General features: G+C 39.2%; 1 protein-coding gene across 1 annotated transcript in view; it reads right to left on the reverse strand.

Annotated features, from left to right (window-relative positions):
* The window catches only part of NBAS (NBAS subunit of NRZ tethering complex), a 217,437-nt gene that overhangs the window by 115,149 nt on the left and 76,028 nt on the right, over nucleotides 1-26,260 (reverse strand). The window contains exons 23-30 of the mRNA XM_089478023.1: nucleotides 26,052-26,205; nucleotides 17,694-17,879; nucleotides 16,456-16,629; nucleotides 13,310-13,443; nucleotides 11,470-11,532; nucleotides 9,046-9,168; nucleotides 7,480-7,582; nucleotides 4,098-4,327 (exon numbers count right to left, since the gene is read on the reverse strand). Of these exons, the coding sequence (XP_089334149.1) occupies nucleotides 4,098-4,327; nucleotides 7,480-7,582; nucleotides 9,046-9,168; nucleotides 11,470-11,532; nucleotides 13,310-13,443; nucleotides 16,456-16,629; nucleotides 17,694-17,879; nucleotides 26,052-26,205 (1,167 nt within the window). The remainder of the gene's footprint in view (nucleotides 1-4,097; nucleotides 4,328-7,479; nucleotides 7,583-9,045; nucleotides 9,169-11,469; nucleotides 11,533-13,309; nucleotides 13,444-16,455; nucleotides 16,630-17,693; nucleotides 17,880-26,051; nucleotides 26,206-26,260) is intronic.

Below are 26,260 nucleotides of genomic sequence, written 5' to 3' on the forward strand. Positions count from 1 at the left end.
GATGGTGTTTTTGTCATTTTGCTATATATTAAAATCTTAACATGCACACACACACACTGGGGAAAAACAGAGAGAAGAGATACAAAATGTTTGGCAAGTAGAAGAATAACAAAGAAACAGGAAGAAAGACTGATGTGGGAGGAATAAGGGTCTACACTGGAAACAAACACAGATAAATATTTTTCCCTGCTTTTACCAAAGCCTTCCAAAATACATTGATTATTAAGATTAAACAAGCCCATGTGAAGTACCACTATTACATAGGATACAAGACTGTCAAGGTCAAATAATTCAAAAGTTTTAAATGCACTAAATAGTCACTATGGTGTGTATACAATGCACCTGCGCCATATACAGGCTTACTATACGTGGCTTCGAGCTTACGCTGAAGCCATGCAACAATTAAAGAAATAGCTGCCCCGCACCATGAGTACACGCCCCATTGTTTGTCAATGGGGCATGAGCATACACGGATTCCCCGTGTAAGGAAAGGACCCATTGTATTATGTTAAGCCGCCCTCATATATCTGATCTCCACCTTATATGTATCTTCTCATATTGCAATTGTATTCCATTTTTTTTATGATGGCCCATTCTTCTGACATGTCATCTGATGTACAGGGGGGAAACATAGGGTTGCTACTTAATCAAATGCAGGTTCAGGAGATAATTAAAGGCCCTGGTTAATTGGGCATTCCCTCACCTCTAAGTAGATCTCCTCCATTCTAAAATTCTTCCAACTACCACCCCTTTCACTTAAGTTGACTTCAACCAGATGACTCTCTCACTAGGAACAGGGAGTTTGTCCCCGAAACACTGGCAACTATTTAAGGGTCTCTCTGTCTCCTGTTTTCCACTGGAAGGAGGAGTAGAGGGAAGGAAGCCCAGCTTTCTCATGCTCTGAAACAAAGAGAATGAGGGAGTTATGTGCCACTGTGTGTTGTGTGCCTTCAAGTCATTTCTGAAATACAGCAACCCTAAAGTGACCCTATCATGGGGTTCATGCATGATGGATGATGAAGGAAGGGGGGACCCGCAACTTGTGACATCTGAGATGTAATACTTCTGTAATACTTCCCCTGTATTCTTGTCTTCAAAGCAGAGGATTTAGAAATATCTAGATGTTAGTTAATCCCACCTTGTATTTTCACAAAAGATACACACTGTAGCTATCTAACAACAACAACAACAACAACAACTCTTCATTAGGATCCATAGACCCAACAGGTTGAAATTATTATCAAGTATATGGAACGTTTCCAACTACCTAGTCCTGGTAAACAAAAGTTTAAATTTGAGCACGGAGCACATAATATTCCACACAGCTGATACTTTAAGAAACAATTCCTGACTCACACTTTTCATTTAATCTCAATATCTTCCTTGCTTATTAGTAAGAGACTAGCATTTGACTGACTTTTTAAATGGAAAATAAATTAAAAAAAAAAAACAGTAAACCTCATTAAAGAGCCAGCATGGTGCCGTGGTTTGAGCGCTGGACTACAACTCTGCAGACCAGGGTTTGATTTCCCACTTAGCCATGGAAACCCACTGGGTGACCTTGGGCAAGTTACAGACTCTCAAACCCAGAAAACCCCATGATAGGATCCCCTTAGGGTCACCATAAATCAGAAATGACTTGAAGGCATGCAACCACAAACCTCACTAAAGATAAATCATTTCATTAAATATACAGAAAGGCAAAGAGGTAATTGTGGTTCTTAACACCAACTAAATTTAATTAAATACTAACAAACTCCTTTTAAAGAATGTTATTTTAGTACATCATGGTCTCTGGAAGATGTAAGAAGCTATGTCTTTTTATTTGTTCTGTAAAATATTTCACAGCCCTATGGCAGTTGATAAATAAATTACAAGTACTTCCTTAGCAGTGTATGCTCAAGGCTGCTAAGTCTTCTCATTTAAAAAAAAATCAATTTGTTTTCATCTCTTTAGTACTTATGTGAGCCTCACATTCTTAAAATGTGCAGGTGTGGACACAAGAAGACATTCTGCAGCCAGCAACTACATTTCTATTTCACAGCTATGCTGTTTATGTATATATAATCACAATGTACCAAAACCACAACTTTGTATTTGCTGATTGCTGCTCATGCCCAAATTCCCTAACAGGGAAAAATTAATAGAGGCAAAATACAGGTTTGGATTTGCTTGTTTTTATTTAAAGTACTGAAACCCACTAAGGAAGTGTGTGTGTGTGTGTGTGGGGGGGGGGGTTATATAGGTGAGTTGGTGGGTGGGTGTGTATTTTTTTAAAAATGACAATAACCAGATGAAAATGCAATAAAACAATTAAAAAACAGTTTAAAAGATGTGTCTTGAAAAACTCCCCCCCCCCCCGATACACACAAAATACACACACACACAAACACACACAGAGAGAGAGAGAGAGAGAGAGAGACTGCAAATTGGATGCAACTCTAGGGAAAGTCCATTCCAGTGTTTAGAAGTGACACTAGAAAAAGCACCATCCCATTTGTCTGACAACTGGGTAGCTGCAAGTAGGTATCTTCAAAACAGCTTGCTGCAATAACAGTGAAGTTCATACTCTGACCAGCAGTCCTTCAGATAAGTAGGCACGACAGGGCAAAGCAGATGGCCCACAAGGAGGGGCCAGAAGCCGCTCTGGCTGCAAGTGGGCTGCAATAACACTGGGACTGCAGCAACCACACGGTCCACTTCCAAAGCAGACCACTGCCATGGACCCAAGCTAGCTGCCATAAGGAGCCAGATTATTCTAGCTCCTTTTTGATCAGATCCAAAGGACTGGATCGCAGCACCGGAGCAGCTTCCAGATGCTTTGGGGGCATGCATCATCTGGATGCCATGCTGTCAAAATGTCCAGAAGCCACTTCTTTTGGCCCATGCATTTCGAGGCTAGGTCACTTAAAACAATGCTACTTGGTGGGTATGTGTAAATGCAGACCCTGTGCCACTGGCTGCCAGACTCTGGCAAATTTCCAGGAAAGAAAAACTGTTGTAGCCAATGGAAAGAATATGGTGTCATTTCGTGGCAAATTGGAGAAAAAAATGGTGGTGCCTCACTTCAAATAGCCTGAGAAGCACTGACTGATAGCATTAATGGTTAAAACCAACATTCTTGAAACCTTGTTTCTGTTGCTCAGAAAACAACTAGAACCCAATACAATTCTTTTGTTACTAAAACAATGTGAGTGTGATACTACACACCTGTTAGCAGACACATTTCCCAAGCTTCACATAATCGTCAAAGACGATCGTACACATAGAAGTGCAATTATCTAAACATAAATAATAACTGTTGCCAAATCAGACTGCCCCATTCTAGAATAATCAAAGAATTATCATCATTTAGTTTCCAGCATATATGGACATATATGGCAACTTCAAAAGTAACTTAGGGGGGCTAGACAGACTGCGCCATAGGGGCGGTCTGCAGCCTTCTCTTTGCTGACCAAATCAGAGCCATGGCAACCTTATGCCACGGCCCCGATCTGACCTCCGGAGAGCACAAAAAGGAACCACAAAAAAGGGTCCTTTTTGTGCCCGCCAAGGGGTGTCATAGCCGCAGCAGCACAACCTTATGTTACCCCTTCAGTGCTGCATCATGTGGATGCAGCACCAGAAAGGCGTCATGATGGCATGCGCCGTGTGGACCGGTGCAAGCCAGAACAGCGCTCTGGGGGCGGTGTTAGGGCATTCAGCATGCGGATGCTGCACCCTAACTCTGCCCACAGGCCAGCATAAAGTGAGTCATTCAAGAAAAGTGTTTACATGTGTAAGGGGCCACAGATTTCCCAGTGAATACTTGAAGTGCAACACTAAGGATTTCTGACTCCCAAAAGTTTAACCATAATGGAAACAATGAGCCCCTTTTCGCTTCCTAAAGTAGATTTCTGATATCAAGATTTCTTAGAGGAAAATAGGAGGAGTGAAAAGATATGTGTACAAGCTTTTGGTTTTGGCACTAAAACCCAACTGACAGACCTTGCCATTCTAATGAAAAAGGATGCAGATCTTGTAAGCCTGAACTCTTCCCAATCCTGCTCTGAAAGCTGAAGGGTGATGGGAATGATACTGAAAGTAGGCTGGTTTACCTGGCCAAATCCATGCATATATCAGTCAGACTGGTTGAAGAATTGAAATACTCTCTGCTAGCAGCCAAAACCAATTCAATACTTTTCTCATAGCAGACTCTATATTGTGGTTTTCCTTTTGAAGCAGTGCTAACTGGAGGATCTATTGACCAAACACTACAGTGCATCATTTGCCCAGCTAAGTGAATGTTCTCCAGCCGGCTTGAGCACAGAAGACTTTCTGTAAAAATCTACAAAAAAGAAAAAGAAAAGGACCGAAACTGTTAAGCAAATATATATGGGGATATTCAAAGATATAGCCATGTTAGTCAGTATGTAGAGAGTATCAGTATGCAGAGAGATCTTGTAGCATCTTTGAGACTAACTAAAGAAAGAAGTTGGCAGCATGAGCTTTCATAGGACTGTATCATACGGAGGTAAATTGGAGGCAAATTGGTTAAATCTCATGCAGAAATGGGATTTTAAAATCTGCTTTTGCGGGTTGTTTTTCAGACACGTTGGCATCAATGAGAAATGATGCAACAATAATCTGAACACAAAGTTGACAAAACATACTCCTTTTTACTTTTGGGAAGTTCCTAAAAGTAAAAAGGGAAGGGTTTTCTTGACTTTGCATTCAGATTAATGTCACATTATTTCTCACTAATGCAAACATCGTCTTTTGAGGGTTATTTCTAATTTCTGTTCAGGTTAACCCCGAACATTGTGTGAAAAACAACCTGCTTTAGCTGGTTTTTTTTTTTTTTTCACTTTAAAACAAGTTTCTGCACAGGATCCGTCTCATGTGATAAATTCCGTAGTCGTAAGTCTACTTCCTCAAATGCATTTGGTCAAGCTTGGGAAATGTGTCTGCTAACAAGCCTGCATGTGAAGAACCCACTAGATGCTTCAGAGGAAGTAGACTTAAGTCTATGAAAGCTCATGCTGCCAACCTTGTTCTTTAGTTAGTCTCAAAGGTGCTACAGGATCTCTCTTCATACATATATGGAGATAATTTTCCACTAAGACAAGACCAATACAAATAGATTTTAATAAAGGATTAAAGAAAAACATATCTAATATGCTTCTCATAGGAAACACTGCTTTTTGCCTTCCAAGGATGCTTAAAAATCACACTGGCTCATCTGTGACCCTGACTGGCATCAGCTCCCCAAGGTTTCAGACAAGATGTTACCTGAGTCCTACCTTGGGATGTTACGGATTGAAGCTGCTCAGCCACAGAGCTATACCTCCTTCCACTGCAGGATGACCATAAGTCCCTGCATGGTGCAGTGAATTCTCAGATATATCGGGGCATACATTATCTGTTTGGCCTGGATACTGTTCCAATTGGTTAGGTAAAAGGATTGTGCTATGGAATATGTTCTTGAAAACTGCCAACATTATCACATTGCTGTACCCAGCAGAAGAAAATGGGCAATGGACTGTCACCAAATTTTTCTATAAGGAATTCATGGAACTAGGAACATAGGAAGTACAAGTGAAACAGCAAGACAGAAATCCTAAGTCAAAAATGGATTCTGGGCTTTCAGCAAGCCAAGAAGCAATCTTTGCAGAGAAATTATGCACATCAAATTGATCATACCTCTTTAGAAGATGCACCAATGTATTGGCAAGGCACAATGACGCCTGTTTAATACTGAAATCTATTCAACATTTTGGTTAATGTCTGTCATCTTGAAATAAGTGCGATAATTGTGATACCTTGTTCTTGACATGACATATATTCTTAGTGTATGCATTCTGAAGGAGGAATCAGTTTTAGTTTTCAGTTTACACCCCACATGCCATTTTCCAATTGCATTTTTTTCAAAAAAAAAAAAATCTAGTTTGCTGTCAACATCTCCGAAGAGTCTTAAAGACTAGCAGCCATAAGCAATAAAGTGTATAAGCTACCATAATAAGGCTGATAATAATATGAAAATGATAAAGCATGTCACATTTTCAAAGGTAAGTTATAAAGCAGAAAGACTTACACAAATACCACACTACAGAATAAAGAGCATTTTCAAGTAAACTGTGCATATTCCAAAAAAGCAACTGTTTAGTGTGTGTGTGTGTGTGTGTGTGTGTGTGTGGTGTGTGCCTTCAACTATAATTCACTTAATGACAAATTCATCTTCAATATATACACACAATTTTCTGTAGAAACAGAATTTTGCATTTCACTTTAAATGCAAACAGGAAAACATCTATCAGAGTTCTTTACACACCCTGAATGACATTATTAAAAATGAACTTTCTGCTCAGTGAACCATTTAATAAACATAACACTGATAAAGAAGGCCATTCATCTTTATATATATTGTTTAGTTAGCAATTGTATTTCAGTTGTTGTACATTAAGAAGTTCAAATTTCCCCTCTACATTTCTTATGTCTTTTATAATTCTCCAGTGCTTTGTAATTAGTTTGTTCAATGGCAAGAAATTCTGAGATGCTTTTTTTAAAAGCTATTTTAAAACCTGAAGATAACAAAACACACCATATCAATTTGTCAGAAACGTGTCTCTTATGCAACATTTGTAAAAGGGTGACAAAACATTTGGCTAATTGGTTTCAAACTTAAAATAAGATACAAAGAATGTTCTTAAAATACTGAGCAGAGAGGGGGAAGAATGGCATGGTCAGTGAGGCAGAAGGAATGCAGCTCATGAGTGATCCATGATTAAGGGAGAGGAACATGTAGTAGGATCACATGACCCTTCTCTCTACTATGAAGTGCATGCACACACTTCCCCCACTGACATCTGTAGTTAAATATGATGTCAGTCTAGTCCTTCACTATCTGGTATTTGTTCATTAAAAACTTGACCTCCTCAGGTCAACTAGAAAACAAGGTTACCTTTCATAATCTGGGACTTCCATGTTCAATGTTTAAATAACATGCTCCCATTTGGTGGCTCATTAGAGGATAACCTGGTAGCCAGGACTCTCTTTAGAGAAGAATGTTAGCAAGGTGAACCCAACTCCTATCCAGATGGAGAGGCAACTCTGAAACCTTGGCTACAACTGCACCACAGAAATAATTCAGTTTGACACTGCTTTAACTGCCATGGTTCAATGCTATAGAATTCTGGGATTGGTAGTTTTGAGAGACATTCAACCTTCTCTGTCAGAGAGCTATGGCGCCCCAATAAATTACAGGCCCCAGAATTAAACAGCATTGAGCTATGGAAGTTAAAGTGATGTCAAACTGCATTATTTCTGCAGTGCAGATGCAGCCCCTGTTGCACAGATCCTGGCAGTCTATATGAAGAAATCGTGAACATGCATTTGTTGTTTCAGGTCAGGAAAGAAGAATAACATGTGCAAGTTAATTAGTACAAGTGGACATAAAGCTATCAACAGGTCTTTCACATACTGAAGAACAAAAAGAGTCACCTCATAGCATGTATCTGGCTCTAAGCACGTGTAGACATTCTGCTGCATTTCCAGCATATCTTGCAACAATCCCATCCACTGTATCTCATTAACTGGAGGCTGCCTTTTAAGAGATAAAGGTCAACATTTATAAGCAAATAGTTTGCAGAGAAAGTGTCAATGTGGAAATTAAATACTTCATCTTAAAAGCTACACAACTATCCCCCATGGGAAGAACATACTAGTAGATGGAAAAAAATACACCCATGCTAAATGATAATTTATACAGTGCTTCATATATAAGGCATCCTTATGACATTTCTATATGGGGGACAGATTTTATTATACCCATATGACAGGTACAGAGCCAAGGTTGAGAGAATGTTGCTTGCCCATGGAGTTCATAGCAAATGAGAGATTTTTATCTAGAGACATAGTGATTCACTTGAAATCTAAGAGCTTACCCAGTATGCTGGTCCTTGATTTTATATCTAAAGTCTTCAAATTACAGCTACCCTAGTCACAGAGACTGAATTCTGGTTCAAATTGAAAATTCAAAATCATCATAATAAGATACTTTAATTGCTAGGCTGTACTCTTTGCAATGTTGACTTTCACTAGTCCTTAAAACTGGGACTATATCTGTGCTCCTATGAACTGTGGATTCAAGAAAGGAAAAGAAACTTGTGCTTGACTTCCCCCGTTTGCCCACATATGAGCAATAATGCACAATGTGGAATTAAGACATCCCCAATGCATTAAATGCCCCATGCCACAAAATCACCGCCCCAATACATATACTGATACATTTGCTCCCTTGTGCTTGCATTTTACATAGCTTGTGGATTATTTTTTTAACTGTAACTTCCAAAATCCCTCAAGCAGCCTCACTACTGGATATGCTGGTTAGAGAATTCTGGAATTTGTAATCTAAAAAAGGAATTTTCCCAAGCTGTAGTTATATTGCCCCTCCTCTGTTTTTTTTTCTTCCTTTTGTGGAATCATTCCTATATTGGAAAATTCAGCTGCCACTCCTGCAGACGACTGTTTCCAAGCCCTAAATTCTTAAGAGAGAATTACTCCATCTCATCTGTGTGTATGCCATGTGCAGTGAACAAATCTTCTGGCTCCTATGTAGCTGTGTGCTAAAGAGAAGTCTTAGGCCCGTTACAAACGGGCTGTTTTGTGTGTGCGGAGCGTACACTAGGGTTAGAAAGGGGTGGTGCTTCCGCACCCCCCTAACCCTAGTGCGAGCTCCACACGCACAAAATGGCGGCGGCCGTGTGGAACGGCCGCCGCCATGAGGACGTCACGACTGCGCCGCCTCTATACGGGACAGCGCGGACGTGACGTCCTCGCTCCACGCCAGGACGCATAATGCGCCCTTTCCGCGGAGCAGGAAGGAGCTCCGTTTCGGAGCTCCTTCCTGGTTTGGTCCGCTGGGTGCAGCCTTCAGACGGCTGCGCTCAGCGGACCAAAGGAGAATTCCTGTTGTAAATGCTTAGAAATAAATACTTCTTTTACAAATAGATGAGAAAAGAGAAGATCAGTTAAGAAGTTCAACATTCTTTGCTAAGAACTACTCACTTGCGGCCAGTATGCCTGGTCAACCTAATCATTAGTTTGCGTGCTTCTTTTGGATTGTTCTGTGTGTCTTTTACAAATGATACTGGTTTCTGGAGTCCATGTTTCTCCAGAAGTTCTGATACACTGCAATAAATAATCATATGCACCATTAAACATTCAGTAAAAGCTTAACCCCAGCCTGCCATCACAAAACCCAGTTGTATCACCAAATACATAAAAAAAATATTTCATATTCTTAAAGTGCAAAACAAAGACCACAGACAGATGTTTCTCTGGAAAGACAGGTCACATTTAGGTCACATGGTAAAAAAAAAACCTGTCAGTGAGAATAATAATAATAATAATAATAATAATAATAAGTTTTATTTATATACCGCTATTCCATGTCAGGGATGATGGGAGTTGTAGCTCTTCACCTCTGGCTCGAACTCACCACCTTGTTACGCACCGGCGCTGACCAGTTTTGGCCAGTGGTTAAAGCTTTGCTCTAAAGCAGCAGAGTTACAGAGAATAGGCTGAAGACCCTGACAAACTCTCCAAGCCTTCTCACTCTTGCTTCCACAGAAGTCTTCCCACTTCTTCAGGATCCTGCTGGCTCTTGTATCTTCACTCAAGACACCAGACAACTCAGTAGTCTTATATAAAAGATCTACTTTATTCTACTATATACAGCTCCAAAACTATCCAACACAACTCCAATACAACAATACTCCACAACTACTACCCACTGCTACTACCCACAAAATACATTAGGAATCATAGCCATTATTATAGTCCTTGGATCATACCACCCACTCTTGTCAGTTTCCACCCAGTGGGCGTGTACATCCACTCTCATTGGTTCTCTTGTTTCTATCCAGAATTGATGATTTCATCATCTCAGCCTTGACCATTTAACAATTCTCAGGTGTGTTCAATTACCCACTTTGCACTTCTGTCCTTGGCATTCAGGACTTGTTAATCACATTACCATTTACACCTGTGTGGCTCTTAATTGCTTCTGCTGAGTCACCCTGACTCTCACATACATGTTTTATTTCAATCACTGTATGTCCCATGTTGCTTTTTCCTTAACATTCCAAAGCTCATAGCAGTGAACAGCAAGTAAGCTAATTAGCAAGTAAGCTAATTTGCCCCCAACAGTCTGGGTACTCATTTTAGCGACCTCCTCGGAAGGATGCAAGCCTGAGTCGAGCTTGGGCCCTTTTGATGGTCTTGAACTCACAACCTTGTGGTTTTGAGTGAATGGCTGCAGTACAGGCATTTAACCACTGCGCCACCAGGGCTCCTATGAAATTTATGAAGATTTGCATCCCTGCAATGTAATCTAAATGGCAAAACCATGAGTTTTTCAAAGAGGGACAAATCAATCTTTCCTAATGACCACACAGCAATACAGGAAATAATGGGTAATTCCCCCCCTCATATTTTTAAATTATATGTTTAATGGTCTGAGCACCTGGAACAGCTGTTCTGTCACTCCTGAACAAACAGCTTACATTTGACAACTATAAATGGACAAATATCTGGCCACTTAGATCAGCATTTATTGACACACTAGCTTAAAAATAGAAATTAATCTTTAATCAATGAGAGCTGACCACTTGTAGGCTCAATATTTCTTTTCTTCACCCATACAATACCTCCTTTCACCATTTCCTCTCCCTACTTTTAGTATGCTACATAAGAAAAATTGTTCTGGAGATAATAAATAAGATACAGAATTTGGATATTAGCTATTCTGGGTCTCTACAGGAAAACAGATCAGCAAAATGTGGCATCTTCCCAGAGGCCTGTGGGCATGGTATATGCACAACACACGCCCCCAAAGATGCCGGGAACACACCGTGAAGCTGCCCCATTGCCCACATGGTAGCAGTTTTTCAGCATTCCAGTAGCATGGCATTTAGACATCGTATACCACTGGAGCTCTGACAAACTGCCACCATAGAGACAAAGGCACCTTTTTTCCCAGCGCAAAACAGAGTGGCTTTGGGAACTTCTTTTTGTGCCAAAAAAAACCAAACAGGTTGGGGGTGTGGTGTGGGGTTGCTGCGGTTTTTTGGGGGCCATCTGTTTCAGCCCTAAGTGTCATTCCAAAATAAATGGGCATTTACAATGGAAGAAGTCCAATATTGTTTGCCTATTACCATAGCTAATTCCATCAGTGGGATGATTCCTCTTTTTGCTGTAGGCCATTACACTCCATCAAAATGTGCTTCAGAGGACTGCGGAACCTTCCAAAACAGGCATTCAATGGTGCAGAGGACTTTACTTAATTATTTTCCAATATTTCTGGATTGTAATAATATTGAAATTTTTATTTAAACATAATGTTGTTATAATAGCTACATCATGTGCAAAATATAATGTTGTGTTAATGAAGTAAACATATCAAAGAGAGGAGAGAGAGGACATTCTTACCTAAGAATTTGTTCCAATTCATCAACCTTATCATGAAGACTGCTAGTAATGTCTGTTTCAGCACTGAAAAGAATATAAAATAAATTATATTGCAAACTACCTGTAAGAAAAAGACAAATTAGAAAATAGCCTATCCAAAAAAAACCCTCTCTCTTTAACATACAGGTAAATTATGATTTAGAGGCAAAGCAGTCCGGCAGCATGGAGTGATCTCTGGCTGCTTCAGCCCCAATTGGCCTTAGCTTGTCTGGGGACCATGACAACGGGACGCTGCAGTCCCAGAGCCATCCACTGCTATGATCCTAAGTGGGCCACTGGCAAGGAGCACTTTTTCAGTGCTCCTTTTTTGGCCGGCTTCAAGCCACCTTAGGTAGCTGCGGAATGACTTCCGGCCACTCCGGAGACGTGCATCACCTGCATGCCCCACCTCCAAAGCAGCTGGTAGCCATTCTTTCTTGCCCATCTGTTTTGGGCCTTACAATGCATTGTATGTTGAAAGGCCTGTTAACACATAATACTCCATCTCCTCACTTCTTACCATTCACCTTATCAGTACCCTTTTCAGTGGCTAAACTGGCCCACACAGTGGAAGAGGATGCAGGGTTTAGCACCCAGGGATCAAGAAATATGTAAGAAATAATTTTAAAATGCTTCTCAGGCCACTGGTCCATCTAACGTAATATCTTCACTTATGTTATTTTTGCCTGCATGAATGAAGATGTAAAGAGATCTTGTAACACCTTTGAGACTAAATGAAAGAAAGAGGTTGACAGAATGAACTTTCATAGACTTCAGTCTACTTCCTCAAATGCTTTTTTTAAAAGTAAAAAGTATGTGAGGAAGTAGACTGAAGTCTACAAAAGGTCATGCTGCCAACCTCTTTCTTTCAGTTAGTCTCAAAGGTTTTACAAGATCTCTCTAAATACTGATTCTACAATCTAACAGGGCTATATCTTTGAATTCTGCACGAATGAAGAATTTCAAAAGTCTTCTTCCTCCTGGGTGAAATTAGAAAAGGTTTTATCTGTGTCCCCCCCCTCCACACACATGTTTTCAGACATTTTGGGTGGAAAACAATTGTTTTTCAAACAAAAAACCCCATAGTTTTCTGCACAAAAATGTTAGTGTTTTTTTTTCAAGGTTGGGAAAGTGATGTTCACGCAGCATTTTATTTACACAAAATGAGAAAAACCTCATATCAGTTGATTCTTTTATTGACAGGGTGTCTCAATGTGTTGAAACATCCTTTCTGGTCAAGGACAAGAACATTTGTGGGCATTCTTCACATCTCCAGGACTGGTAGCTGCTCTATTGGGGCTTTCCAAGCATTGTCTGAAAAAGTTGGGAGTGAGCCCAGGGCCTGCTACATATGAAGCATGTGCTCTACCAGTATGGTAACTTTCTTATGGCTTCTCCTTACAAGATGTAACAAACCCAGGGAGCAGTTAGGTAATGTCACACAATTCAACTACCCATGGAAGCACTGATGTTCCAGTAAGCATGTACACAGATTGGATGTACACATGAAAAGTCAGGCAGAGCCCAAACTACTATTTAGATATATGTTGTATTTCTCACCATGCCTACAAATGATGTCTTCCGCCAGACTTTTATGTGTTTTTAAGCATGAAGGATGTAATCTGCAAATTTAAGTGTTGCCACCTAGAAAAAGAAAGTATCCCTATTTCCCATGTTGTGATTAGCCCTTGGCCACAACATTCTGGGAACATTGGGTATGGATATTTTAATCACTTAAGATAGTATCTGTGAAAAATTCTTCTTAGCTCTGCTTTTTAAAACATTACTCCAACAGCAAAGCTTGGTTCTTAGCAATACTCACCCATAACCTCTCTGAGGCAGACATTCTAAGATATCATAGCAGAGAGACAGCTGGTCATCACGTTTGCAGCTGTATATACATTCTAAGGCAATCGTCATCAACAGGTCTTGATCTGAAATTATTTTTTGTTGGCACTACAAGAAAAAGAAAAGACCAAATCCATGGCTTAATTCTAGAACATTTTTCTCAATTTGCAGTTAGCTTCTCCAATATCTCTGTGACAGTCAACTGACTCAAACAGAATAATTGCAACTGCAATACTAATTTAGGGGGTTTTGTTCATTATAAAGGCTTTCCTAGATTTCTAATAATTTTCAATTATAGGTATTTTATACTAGCTGAATCTATGAATAGAACCTGCCTTGGAACTGATAAGCTTGGTAGTTGTTTGGAACAGCAAGACTGTATTTCTAGTTTCATTTAAACAACAACAACAACACAATATTTTTCATCAGACAATTTATTTAAATAAATAAATGTTAAAATATTAAATATTTACCTGGCAGGGGAGACATTTAAAATATTTAAAATATTTTAAAATAAAAATATTTGTAATTCTAAATCTTTTAGCTTAGCTACATTATGTGATCTCCGTCCTCTGTTCATAAATAGTTTCCTTATACTTTATAATGTTCATTTCCCTATATACCCAATTTACTTCAGTACACAGTGAAAAAAGTAAAGGATTAATGAACATCCAAACAAAATGTGACCTAAGAAGCAGAAATGTGAATTAAATCTGGATCTGTAGCTATAAAACAATGCCTCAGAAAGATTAAAGTTATTACAAATTTATGTAAAGACCACATTAATCTCTTAACAAAAGCTCATGCCGTTCCTCACCCCATCTCTGCATTTCACATTTTAGTGGTTAAATTCAGAGCAAATGCCTAGTATGAAATAATTGAGGCTAACAGTGGGTACATCTAAACTGTAGAAATAATATAGCTTGACACCACTTTTGTCCAAAACACACAAATAATCCAGTTTGAGACCTCTTTAACTGTCCTGGCTCAGTGCTAGGGACTCCTGGGAATTGTAGTTGAGAGCTCTTTGACAGAGGCGGCTAAATGTCTCACAAAGCTACAGTTCCCAGAATTCCCTAGCATTCAGCCAGAGCAAATAAAGCAGTCTCAAACTGGATTATTTCTGCAGTGTGCTTTGGATCTTTAACTGCCATGCCTCCATCCTACCGAATCCTGGAATCTGTAGTTTTGTGAGGCACCAGGACTCTTTGGCAGAGATGGCTAAGGAGCTTTTAAAACTACAGATCCTAGGGTTCCATAGGATGGCATTATAGCACTTAAAGCGGTGTCAAACTGCATTATTTCTACAGTGTAGGTGCACTCAGTGTGATCCTATGCATGTCTACTCAGAGGTTTCATTGAGTTCTTTCTCCCAGGCAAGAAGTATAAACTGAATGCCAGCTCCCCTTGCCAGATTCTGCTGTGCTCTTCAAAGGTAACCAAGTGGCTACTTATGCAAACTTCAGTATCCAACATTTCAGTTGTGGAAGTATGAAGTATTGCTGTAAAAATATGGAACATTTATGTCATTTTTTTCCTGGAATGCTCTGTGTATTTAGATATAAGACCTCAATACCTTTACCCTGTTATTATTAATATTAGAGATGCTATCACCTCAAAAACACCAGACATTTTTATTAGCAGCAACTCACGATTATGCATCCTATTGAACAGCCAACTATGTCAAATTATTTTTGATAAAGAAAGATATATTTATCCTGTCTTGTGACAAGATATAATCTCAGACCAATTTTTTAATGTTTTTATTACCAACTCAACTGTTTTACTTTAACTATCTTTGAATATGATAGTGACTTGTTTCTGTGGCTGTATGCAAAAGCCTGGTTTAATGAAGAATAAACTTGAAGTCGTGAGTGGTTTCCAGTTGGTATTCCTCTGATGATAGAAGATATCTGTCTCTAAAAAAGAAAAGTGGCAAACCATTCTCTGATGCAATACCAACTAAGTATCTTTAAAACTTGGAAAAGACAGTTCTTTAGACTACACCTCAGCAACACAAACATTGGCCATACTGACTGAGGGATTCTAGGAGTTATAGACCAAAAATGTAACTTTCCCCCAAATTCTAGATACCAGCCAATGGAATGTTGTTGCCCCGGATATACAACAAATGCATGGAAATATTTAATAGAAAGGATGTTTTAGTCTGCTGCATCTGGCCTAACCTTTGTTGGCTTCCACAAAGCTGGCTGATACTCTCTCTTATCTTCACAGATGGTTAAACAACCCTCAAATAGATAAGGTTTCCCACCTTTCAGCATTTTACCTTCTTGCCTGCCACTGAAAATCCCTTCTTCCTTACTCTGAGATGAACTCTACATCTGCAGCAAAGCATAAAATAAGTTGTACTACTTCAAGATGCAGATAAAGAATAAATTTTGAGTGTCCCCCTGGGTAAAAGAACCACAACTGGGAACATGTGCAGAAGCTTAACAGTGGCATTTCAGTGCTGCTGTTGTTGTTGTTTGCCTTCAAGACAACCCTAAAGTGAGGTTCTTCAGAGGGGTGCTTGTCTCTGTCTGCCTTTGAAGCTGAGAGTGTGTGATCTGACTTGCCCCAGGTCACCCCATGAGTTTCCATCACCGAGTGGGGATTCAAACTCAGTCTGCCAATGTCCTAGTCCAACATTCAAACTACTACACCACACGGACTCTTGTAATTTCAGTGCAGACAAAAACATAAAAACTGTACAGGGGGTTGGCGGGGGGAGGGGGAATTGGGGAAAAGCTTAAAAACAAAACAAAACATTAAACAGTACAGAAGAACAACATTGAAGTGACATTCAGCAGAGATCCCCCTTGTGCTAAAATTACCCAGTCGGTTGTAGAAGTGATTAATGGTTGAAGGTATATTCTGACATCCTGATACAGATTAGTTGTGTAATAGAAATTCCTCTGTAACCTTGTTTAAAGAACAAGTGTTACCATTGAAAAGATAAATGTTTAGTCCCAAAAAGCTGTAAAATGGCGACCATCTCCAAAACTGATCAGTAAAACAAATAACACAATTAAATGTATTTGCAAATGTAACTTGTGAGTAGGGTGTGGGGGAGATGAAGTGTTCAGGTACATAAATTTACAGTTGATAAGCTGAACTTACTGCTGGCTTTGAATGCTGAAAGATTTTCAGAGGAAATGTCAGGTCTTCTTTTGCCAGTGTTACCAAATACTCTTTTAAAAGCTCATTAGCAATCCCAGGAGACTCATTTTCACAGCGATGTAGAAACGGGACCATCCACTGGTATGCATTTTTCACATACTTGTCTTCTGGCGACTGAAATGTCAATGGTTGTACATTAAGGAAAGATGAATACACTTTAGGAAGAGGACCACATTTAAACAACATTATAAAATGGTTGAAATTACAAAAGAATAAAAAATGACACAATATTAAACTTTCTTTTCTGGGACCACTTAAAATGTTGCTGTCATAGTAGGATACAAGACAAACTGAGCTGATATAAATCACTTTATTAGCAAAGAAACATCTCTTCCAGTCTTGTTTCTTAAAACTAGACTATTAAACTATTTTGATGTTGACTGATTAATGAAATTATTTTAATGACTTTGTTGTTTAATATATTGTCACATAGCTTCCAGTTATTATTGTCACAATTTTTCAGAGGAGAAGTAGGATGAACCTGACATGCATGATGATGATGATGATGATGATGATGATGATGTGATAAAAAAGCTGAACACATATTCAGTATTAAATGAAGTTTCCAGATCATTAAAGTGAAGAACAGCATTACACAATACACTATATTCATTTTATGGGAGAGGTAAGCCACGGTTACTATGGTGTGAGCAGCAATGCCATAAGGAACCTGACCTATAGCATTTTATTTTCAGAGATGTTGTCAGAGCAACACAGGAATGATCTATCTGGATGCCACCCCACCCTACACTACTCAGTGAACATACAAAACAGCTGATTTGCAGAGGATGGTGAAAAAGGAATATTTTCCTGATGGGAAGCTAGCAATCCTTTCGGGCATCTATAAAAACTCTATTCCATCACCCAACCCAAAAAATCAATGATACTGGAATATAGGTGAGGTTATATCACTTTTATCTCATGTAGAAAGAGCAGTCAGGCCATGATCCCACACATGAGTTTAGTATATTTAAAAACTCTAAATCAGAGGAATTTGTTTTGTTGTAACAATGTGGAACCTTGAACCAGCATCCAGGGGGCTTTCAAGAAATGCTGAGCATAAATCCTAAACAGAATAAACTGGTTATGTTTAGAGATTACAGGATTTCAAGTTCTACAGGATGAAATTTAATTTCATAACAGAGACCTAGTCCATCAATATAAAAACCAACACTTACAGTCAGCATTAACAGCCTCAGTTTCTCAGTATCTTTCATCTGTTGTAGTTCTTTCAGGTTCAAGGTTACATCACACCCAGTCTCATAAACAAGTGTCTCCAGTGTAACAAGATTGTCACAGAGGGAATGGAGACCAGGAATGTTCCTCTCCATGCCAAGGCGAACCAGAGAGAGGGCACAATCCACCTATATTTTTAAAAAGGGAAAGAGGCAGGATTTGGAACTAAGAATCAAAGCATGAACAATAAAAAGTCTTATAACACCCTAATGACTAATGAGTTTTATTTTGTATGAACATTTGTGCACTTTGTAGGTTGCAGACTAGCATGGCCATTCATCCTGGAAACGATTAACAATCCCATTTCTTCTACCTTTTTAGTCCAGGGCAGGGGGGAGAGATGAGAAGTTGTAGTCAGAGGACTAAATACAATTAATTGGCCTGTTACAGACAGCCAAAATAAAGCTGCTTCGAGTCACAGTGGAGGTATGGTGTTTCAATGATGCATGCGGCCTAAGAGTCCAAAAGTTGCACCAAAGCCATGCTCCAGCCCTAAGGACTGGAGCGTGGCTTTGGTGCAACTTCTGGACTCTTAGGACGCGTGCATCATTGAAACACCATACCTCCACTGTGACTCGAAGCAGCTTTATTTTGGCTGTCTGTAACAGGCCATTAAATCAACAATAATTTGGTAAGTCAACACTTATGTAAGTTTCATTGATTCAGTGGTTCTGTTCTATCCAGAAGGCCACACATTACCCACTACAAAGATAAAGACTTACATTTTGCAGACTAATGTAAGTGCATTACAAATAGCATATTAACTCCTGACAATCATCCACCTTCTATATGATGTTGAACATAAATTTCCAGCATTCCCTGGCTTTTTACTGGCTGTGCTGAATAAGGAAACTATGAGTTCTCATTCAACCACATCTGGATGGCCATGCAATACTCACCCTAGCTGTAGGCAGACACTAAATATGGGGGAAATGATTTCACAACTGGATCAACATGTTTGTAGTTGTTCAAATACATTGTTTAGAACTGTGCTTTTCTGATGTGTAGTGTGGGCAATTATTATTATTATTGCTAATGGGTCACAGGCTGGCTCTAGTCCACAAATTACCACTTTGAGTAGCACCAATATAATTTTTCTTTTGAAGTCACAATTGCAGCATAAAATGAACACGGTACTCAATTTGAGAATATATATATATATATATATATATATATATATAATATGCAGCTTCCATGAAGTAAAGACCAAGTGCATCTGCATAGAAATGTAGACCAAGTCTACAAAGCTTATGCTACAACTTCTTTAACATAATTAGTATCAAAGGTGCTGCAAGATCCCCTTGCATATACAGTAGCATCACCAGGGTTGGTCTCACCTGCTGCAGTAACTCAGGGTGTCACATTCCCCATTGGCCTCCTCCCATACCACTCCTTGGCTTTAGTAATGTCTTTTGTACTAATGTTACTCGTAAATCATAATACCCATATATCACTGAATGAAATGGAAATAGCTGTGCCATAAACAACTAGCAAAATTGAAATTATACCTTTAAATTACAATATCATATGCACAGCCTAAATGTATTTGCATGTACGTTGTTTAATGTGAAAATTTGGAAAGATGTGATGTTTGTAAAAAAAAATTAAAATAATATTTATTCTACTTTTTTAAAAAAGAATAAAAAATAAAGAATAAAAATAAAATTTGCATTTAGAAAAAAAATCCTGGCGGCTCTTTTTTCTCTTCCCACTGAGCCTCACCTCAATCACACCATCTTTTCAGCTTTTTAAAGGCATGCAGGCGAACACTACAGCCTATTTCTGCCAAAAGGAAGATGTCTGAGGAGCAGTGGTGTCACACACACCCTTAAGAGTATCATCTGGTGCAGTCCAAACACCCCACACACCCCTATTGACACCCCTGTGCATATATGTTCAGGCTAGAACGTAACATAGGACAACAAGATGACATTTATCTACCAGTAATTTTCAGTTATATTATGAATATATGTATACAAAGCAATATGGTAGATACAGCAAAATAAAATACTGTTTAACCATTTTCCTACATTAACTATTTTTACATTACAGTCTAAGACCTTAAAAATTATCAGTTTAGCTCTGCCCAAACACTATTTTACAAGTACATCACTCAAAATGATGGCAGCTGCAGAATAACGATTTGAGACTGCCTTCTTATTTTGTCTCTAAGGTTTTTTTCCCTACTTCCCTAAAACTATAAAGATAAGAATATTTATTTAAAATTTAAAAATAGCAGCAACAGAAATTCATAGGATCTGAATACAATATATTGTTTTATGGTGCCAATCTTTTCTACTTGAATAAACATGATTATGAACCAACAGAAAACTGAATCCAATCAAAATCCAAACATACGTTCTGCTTGCATACACTTCAAACAAGCTTATTTCAACTTAATGTACCTCTAGTAATTAACTAGGGGATAAAAATAGCATGAACATTAACTTTACAGTGACAGAAAAGCTTCAGTAAGGCATAGAACTTATTTATTTATAACTGCACAGTTATTAAGAAAACACTGGCCTGTTACAGACTGCCAAAATAAAGCTGCTTCGGGTCTCTTTGGAGGTATGCTATTTAAATGATGCATGCATCCTAAGAATCCGGAAGCTGCACCAAAAGCTGCACTCCAGTGCTCAGGAATGGAGTGTGGCTTTGGTGCGACCTCCGGACTCTTAGGATGCATGCAGCATTTAAATAGCATACCTCCAAAGAGACCCGAAGCAGCTTTATTTTGGCAGTCTGTAACAGGCCACTGAAAATGCAGCCATTTGAAATCACATTTATCATACAGTAATTGAAAAGTGGTAGTTAACACAATTAGGCAACTTCTAGTCTAGAAATAGTTTTTAGACTAAAACTATCTTATTCATTCTATTATGTGAACTAAGAAGCAATCCAAAAGGAATTACTCCAAGAATCGTCAACTTATGTGAGTCTGGGAACAAACATCAGGCCCCTGGATCACATCAATGGCTGTATGCCCCATTCTTTGGCAGTGTGCAGCAACCTGAAGTGGGAAAAAGGCACTTCCAAACATATTTTTGCAGAAAAACAAGGTGCATGGAGAGTGTGTGACTTCTTTAGAGTAGAATCATGGTTTCTGGATTCTTCTTTTAGATAAGTTTATAATAAACCTGATATATACATAACAATGGAGTCATAAAATAAGAAATCATAAAATATAGCTCTTAACACTCTTAGTATGAAAAATATATTTATATGAGCACGCAAAACAGCTTGATACAGTTACCATCTATACACGACTATAAGTTGAAAAAAATATGCCCAAAAATTGACTCTTAAAATCCTGAGTTGACTTATATACAGGTCAGTACAATAATACAGCTTAGAAAGGTCCTGAAAGAAGAACCATCAATGTGCCTAGGTAGTGATTTCTCTATGTGTGTATGTGTTTGTAAAAGAAGTAATTCCCTTCTCAATCTAACGCTAAAATCTTCTCTCCCCATCCTCCTCCTCCTCCGGATATCTCTCCCTTCCAAACATCCCATTTAGCTCCACTTCCCTCCCTTCCCAATCCAATGTTAAAACCTTCTCCTCCAGCACCAGGGAAGTGGTGTTAGGTGGTCAGGAAAGGTCTGAAAAAGCAGAAGGACAAGGTGTTTTCTCCTTTACATCTTTTGTTACATGCTCCTAAGTTTTACCCTCGACCTTTCCACAGGTCATATCAAAAGACATGATTTGGCCCTAAAACCTTCCCTTGAAGGTCAACTTGTACATGAGTATATAAGGTAGAACACTGGTCTATCTACCTGAGTATTGTCTGCCCTGTAGAATTTGGGAAAAGTTTTTATTTTGGACTGCAATTCACAAAACTTGCCAGCCAGCATGACTGCTGGTCATGGTGGCTACTCCAGATGTTATTGTGAAAAAAATAATAACATATCCAAGTTCTGCTGCTTTGGCGGATGGCAAAATCTCTGGCACAGATTTTTCTTACTAACTGCCTAAATAGGATGTGTTTTACCCTTCCTGCAAAGTGAGTGACTCAAGAAAGATTATATTAACCAGTGCACTGGTGAAACATTAATTCATAGCTTCCATGAAGTGAGCTTTTATATGGAATATAAATCTTGATTTATAGCTAGGTGCTATAGATTTAATCCTTGGTCTTATTCCCATAATTCATGTACTTTATCATTAAGAGGTTCTATTTTGTTGGACCATTTGACAAGAAATTCTATTAAAATTGAGAACCAGTGTATACACAAGGGAACTACAAAAGAAACAGATGGACACATTTCAGATTGGCCTCTTGATTTTACTAAGTTCTGAAACATATAGGGGTTAGTGAGCATATTTTTTCCCTGTCACTCAAGCTACCAATCCTGTTAAAGCCCTGGGAGATCTCTGGAATAAGGAAACACTCAAGACATTTGATATGACTGCTACTGAATATCACTCTGTGAGTGCAAAGCAAAGTTCTCCCCATGGAGGTCTGAGAAACCAGCACCAATTAAATTTCAAGGACAATGACAAGAGTGATGATGGAAGAAATCCCATCTCATCACACACAGGTTACAGACAGTATTTTGTGGTGATGATATCAAATTTATCCACATCATTCCACAGTCCATCTCAACATTGTTTCTGATCAAGGAAACATCTAGTAAGTCATTCTATAAGCAATCCATAAGTGTATCTATAGATTAGGTCAGTGATGGTGAACCTTTTAGAGGCCAAGTGCCCAAATTGCAACCCAGGCCCCATTTATTTACTGCAAAGTGCTGTGTCCTTCTGGCTTTCTAGTAACAAACTCTGGCAAACTCTGTGCTGAGGCGACGGCACATGTGCCCACAGAGAGGGCTCTGAGTGCCTCCTCTGGCACACGTGCCATATGTTTGCCATCACTGGATTAGGTTAACGTATACTGTGTATTTTTCATACCTAGCATGGTGTAGTGATTTGAGTGTTGGACTACGACCCTAGAGACCTGGTTTGAATCCATATTTGGCCATGAAAACTTACTGGGTATCCTTGGACAAGTCACTCTGTCTCAGCCAGAGGAAGGCAAAAGTAAACCCTTTCCGAGTAAATCTTGCCAAGAAAACAGGTTTGTGTTAAGTCATAAATGACTTGAAGGCACACAACAACAACAAACAACAACAACAACTTTTATTGTATCTTTAATTTATTGTAAAGTAAATCATATTATAATCCAAACATCATTAATGGAAAATGGGTGGGAAATGGATTACTGAAAATAACCCCTCTGCATACTTAGTTGGAATACCAATTTCCAAATCTGCCTTTTTAAGAGTTAAACTGTTACTTCTGAGGCTTCTTCTTATTTTTATGTACAAATGTTCATTCCTGCTCACAAGAGATCTCACCTCTCATTGTAGAAGCCTAGTGAACCCCAATAAATTAGTAAGATATTAACACTAAAGCAACTGAACTAAATAGAGACTCCATTATAATAGCCTTCAATCTTGTTCTTATTTTATTAAAAATGTATGCACTCCAATAATAGCTTGTCAGCTATCTTCAGGAGATGCCAGACTTTCTCTGTTTGCTCTGAGATGCTGGCATTCAATTTGAAGATGTGTTTCCTTCTTTGGACTGTAGGCTCCACAGAGCAATTATGGCTAAGAATTTTGGTCTAATCTCATTTCAAAGCCACCTTAACTGGGGCAGTGATTCTTCTTGTATAGATTGTTCTGCTAACAGACCTGTGAGAGTAACCAGCTCAAACACCTTTAAAGAAGGATTAGACAAGGTCTCTCAATGGGAATTTGCCATGGAAGGTGAACAGGGCTTCTTTGGAAGCTATAAAGTCCTTCTCAAAGACTGAGGGGGGCTGTACAGACCAGCCAAAAGGGCCGGCATCAGAGTGGAGTGGGGGGCATGGTGACTGCACACCGCATGCCAATGCCCTGGCTCCACCCCCAAGCTGCCAGGAAGCCACCAAGCCAACCAGACGGCGGGTGGATCCATGGCGTTTCTGTGCCAAAGAAATGGCAAAAAGGTGCTGCTGCAGTGGCAAGGGCACCTTTTTGCTGGAAGTAAAAGCAACAGCATTCTGCCATTCTTTTTAGCACCAGCAAATAGCTGGATCAGGGCCGTGGCATGCAGTTGCCGCAGCCCCAATCCGATGAGGAAAGGGGCAGTGGGATGCTGCTCCAAAGGGGTGGTCTGTACAGCCCCTTAGGTAGTTCTCACACACTGATAAGTTTCTGGGTATCTAACATAGTTTTAATGATTTCTATTCTGTCTTTTAGCTACACACCTGTGTCTATTCTAAAGTCTTGTTAGAAAGTTTACTCTTTCCTTTTTCTTTCTTTTACCACTCCTCTCTTATAAGAATACTTCCATATTCTATAATACCTGCACAACACATCCATATTCCACTTTTTAAAACTAAGCAATTAACTCCTCCTTTTATCCATCCCATTTCCTACTGCACAGCATGAGATAATGACCCTTTCTTATTTTTTCATTTCCTTGACTTTTAATGTTCAGAGTACCTGTTTTAACCTTCCCTCCTTTTTCAATACCTCCTCCAATATATCCTTTTTGCTTTCTTTTTAAATTAATATTGTTATTGAAGTTTGCTTTAACATGCAGTAACAACAACAAAAACAAATTAAAGTAGAAAATTTCAACTGGTAAGGAGAGAAGGGGAAAGGGTAGTCTGAGTTAGCATTCAAAGTTTTGCTCCTTACAGGAGTTTCTAGCTACTTTACTTTTGCACAGTGTTACCAGTATTGGTTATGTTGTTGTTATTGTTGTCAGTGTACAATGTGCATTATAAGAAAAAAAGGGGGAGAACAGTTCCCTCCTCTAATATTTACAATCTAAAGACATGACACACAAGGAAAGGGGGATGCCAGTGGGGGCAGGGATTATGTCCAGTAGATACTGCCTCTTCTTTTCTTCTTCCAAGGCCAGAGCAATGGCAATTGGAATGGAGAGAGGACCTTTTATCAGCTTCTGGGCTAATCATGGTGGAATGGTTGTTTGTCTATACTGTGTAATATGTGCCAGGACCAGCTCAACATTTTCTGCGGTCTAAGCCAAATACCAAAATGGCAACCATTCCATATTAGACTTCCAGACATCTTGTTTTGTACAGGGCATCCCAAACTTGGGGAGTGAAAATCCTGACCCACAGGTGACCCACATGGGATTGCACCCAAATCCAGTTGCGATGTTTGAAAGATGGGGCTTTAGCTACAATCACAATGGAATGACACCCAAGCATTTGATATACAACAAAATGATCTCAAACCACATACCAAATGCTGTGGGGGTCTATGTGTTCCAATCACAGCTGATAGTCCCTCTTTCTGTTCTTAACTCTGCCTGCCCAAGCCACTGAGGTGAGTGGCATGTGGGGAAGTGTTATATAAAGACAATCTCAAGTCCCAAGAGGAGACGGACACTCTTGAAGGTGGCCCTTATATAGGCCTGCCTCATGTGTCCTGGCAACTGTATGGCTGTATGAAAAAACCTGGCAACCCTATTTCATATACAGAAGCTGAACGGACAACCCCCCCCCCCCCCCCGATGAAGATTAGTAGTGGTGATGAAATCTTCCATTGAGGGTGGAAGACCCTCTGCGTTCAGCAAAGAGGGATGGCCAGGGGATTCAGAAACATCATCTATGGGACTGCTGCTGTCTCTAATTCAACTACATGAGGTGGTTGGTTGACTGTGACAAATGGTGGAGCAGGCTCTGATGAGTGCACATTCCCTAGTGCAATGTTTTTCTTTGTAAAAGACACCAGTGTTTAAATGAGGAATCCCTGAGAAAAGAGTCTAGCCAGCAGTAATTCTCCTCTGCTGTTTATGTGCTTCAAGAATTATACAAAAAGAAGCTTAATTTACTTTTAAGACAAGATTTGTGTTAAAAACCTTCTGCCATTTCCCCATATTATGATGTCTGAGCAGTCAGACACCATAATAAACTAGGTACCATTTAGCAGGAAGGACTTCAATCACATAACCTATTAACTCATGACACACTATTAAATATAAATATATTCCTTTATAGCCACCTTCCCCAACCTAGTGCTCTCCAAATGTCCTTGTTTACAACTCCCATCCTCTGGGTAGGAATGATAGGGGCTGTAGTTCAACACAACTGGAGGACACTTGGTTAGGGAAGGCTATTTTACCAATTACTTGTGCACTGCATATAGAATCAAATTTAGCTGAAGTGCACTGGATGATATGCAAATACATACTATTGGGTATAACTCCCTGCATCAGCTGTATGAGAGATGACACTTCGGGGCATGACAGTATAAATATATCTAGAATCTTGCATTTACCTGCATTGAGTAGTACTCTATCTCCTCTGCTCTTTTCCAGTACCAATCTGTGACCAGATTTACTGAAAGCTGAGGAGTCCTATACTTCAACAATTCAGGATGAGAGTCATATAAAAATTCGCCTTCATCTTGAAGAGCTGGTTCAACAATGAGCCTGGGTGATAAACAAATGCTTAGTGTAGAAACCAGTTACATTAAAATCACATTAA

Source organism: Sceloporus occidentalis, unplaced genomic scaffold, assembly GCF_023333645.1.
Source record: "Sceloporus occidentalis isolate IW3139 unplaced genomic scaffold, rSceOcc1.0.p SCAF_12, whole genome shotgun sequence".
Taxonomy (NCBI): Eukaryota; Metazoa; Chordata; class Lepidosauria; order Squamata; family Phrynosomatidae; genus Sceloporus; species Sceloporus occidentalis.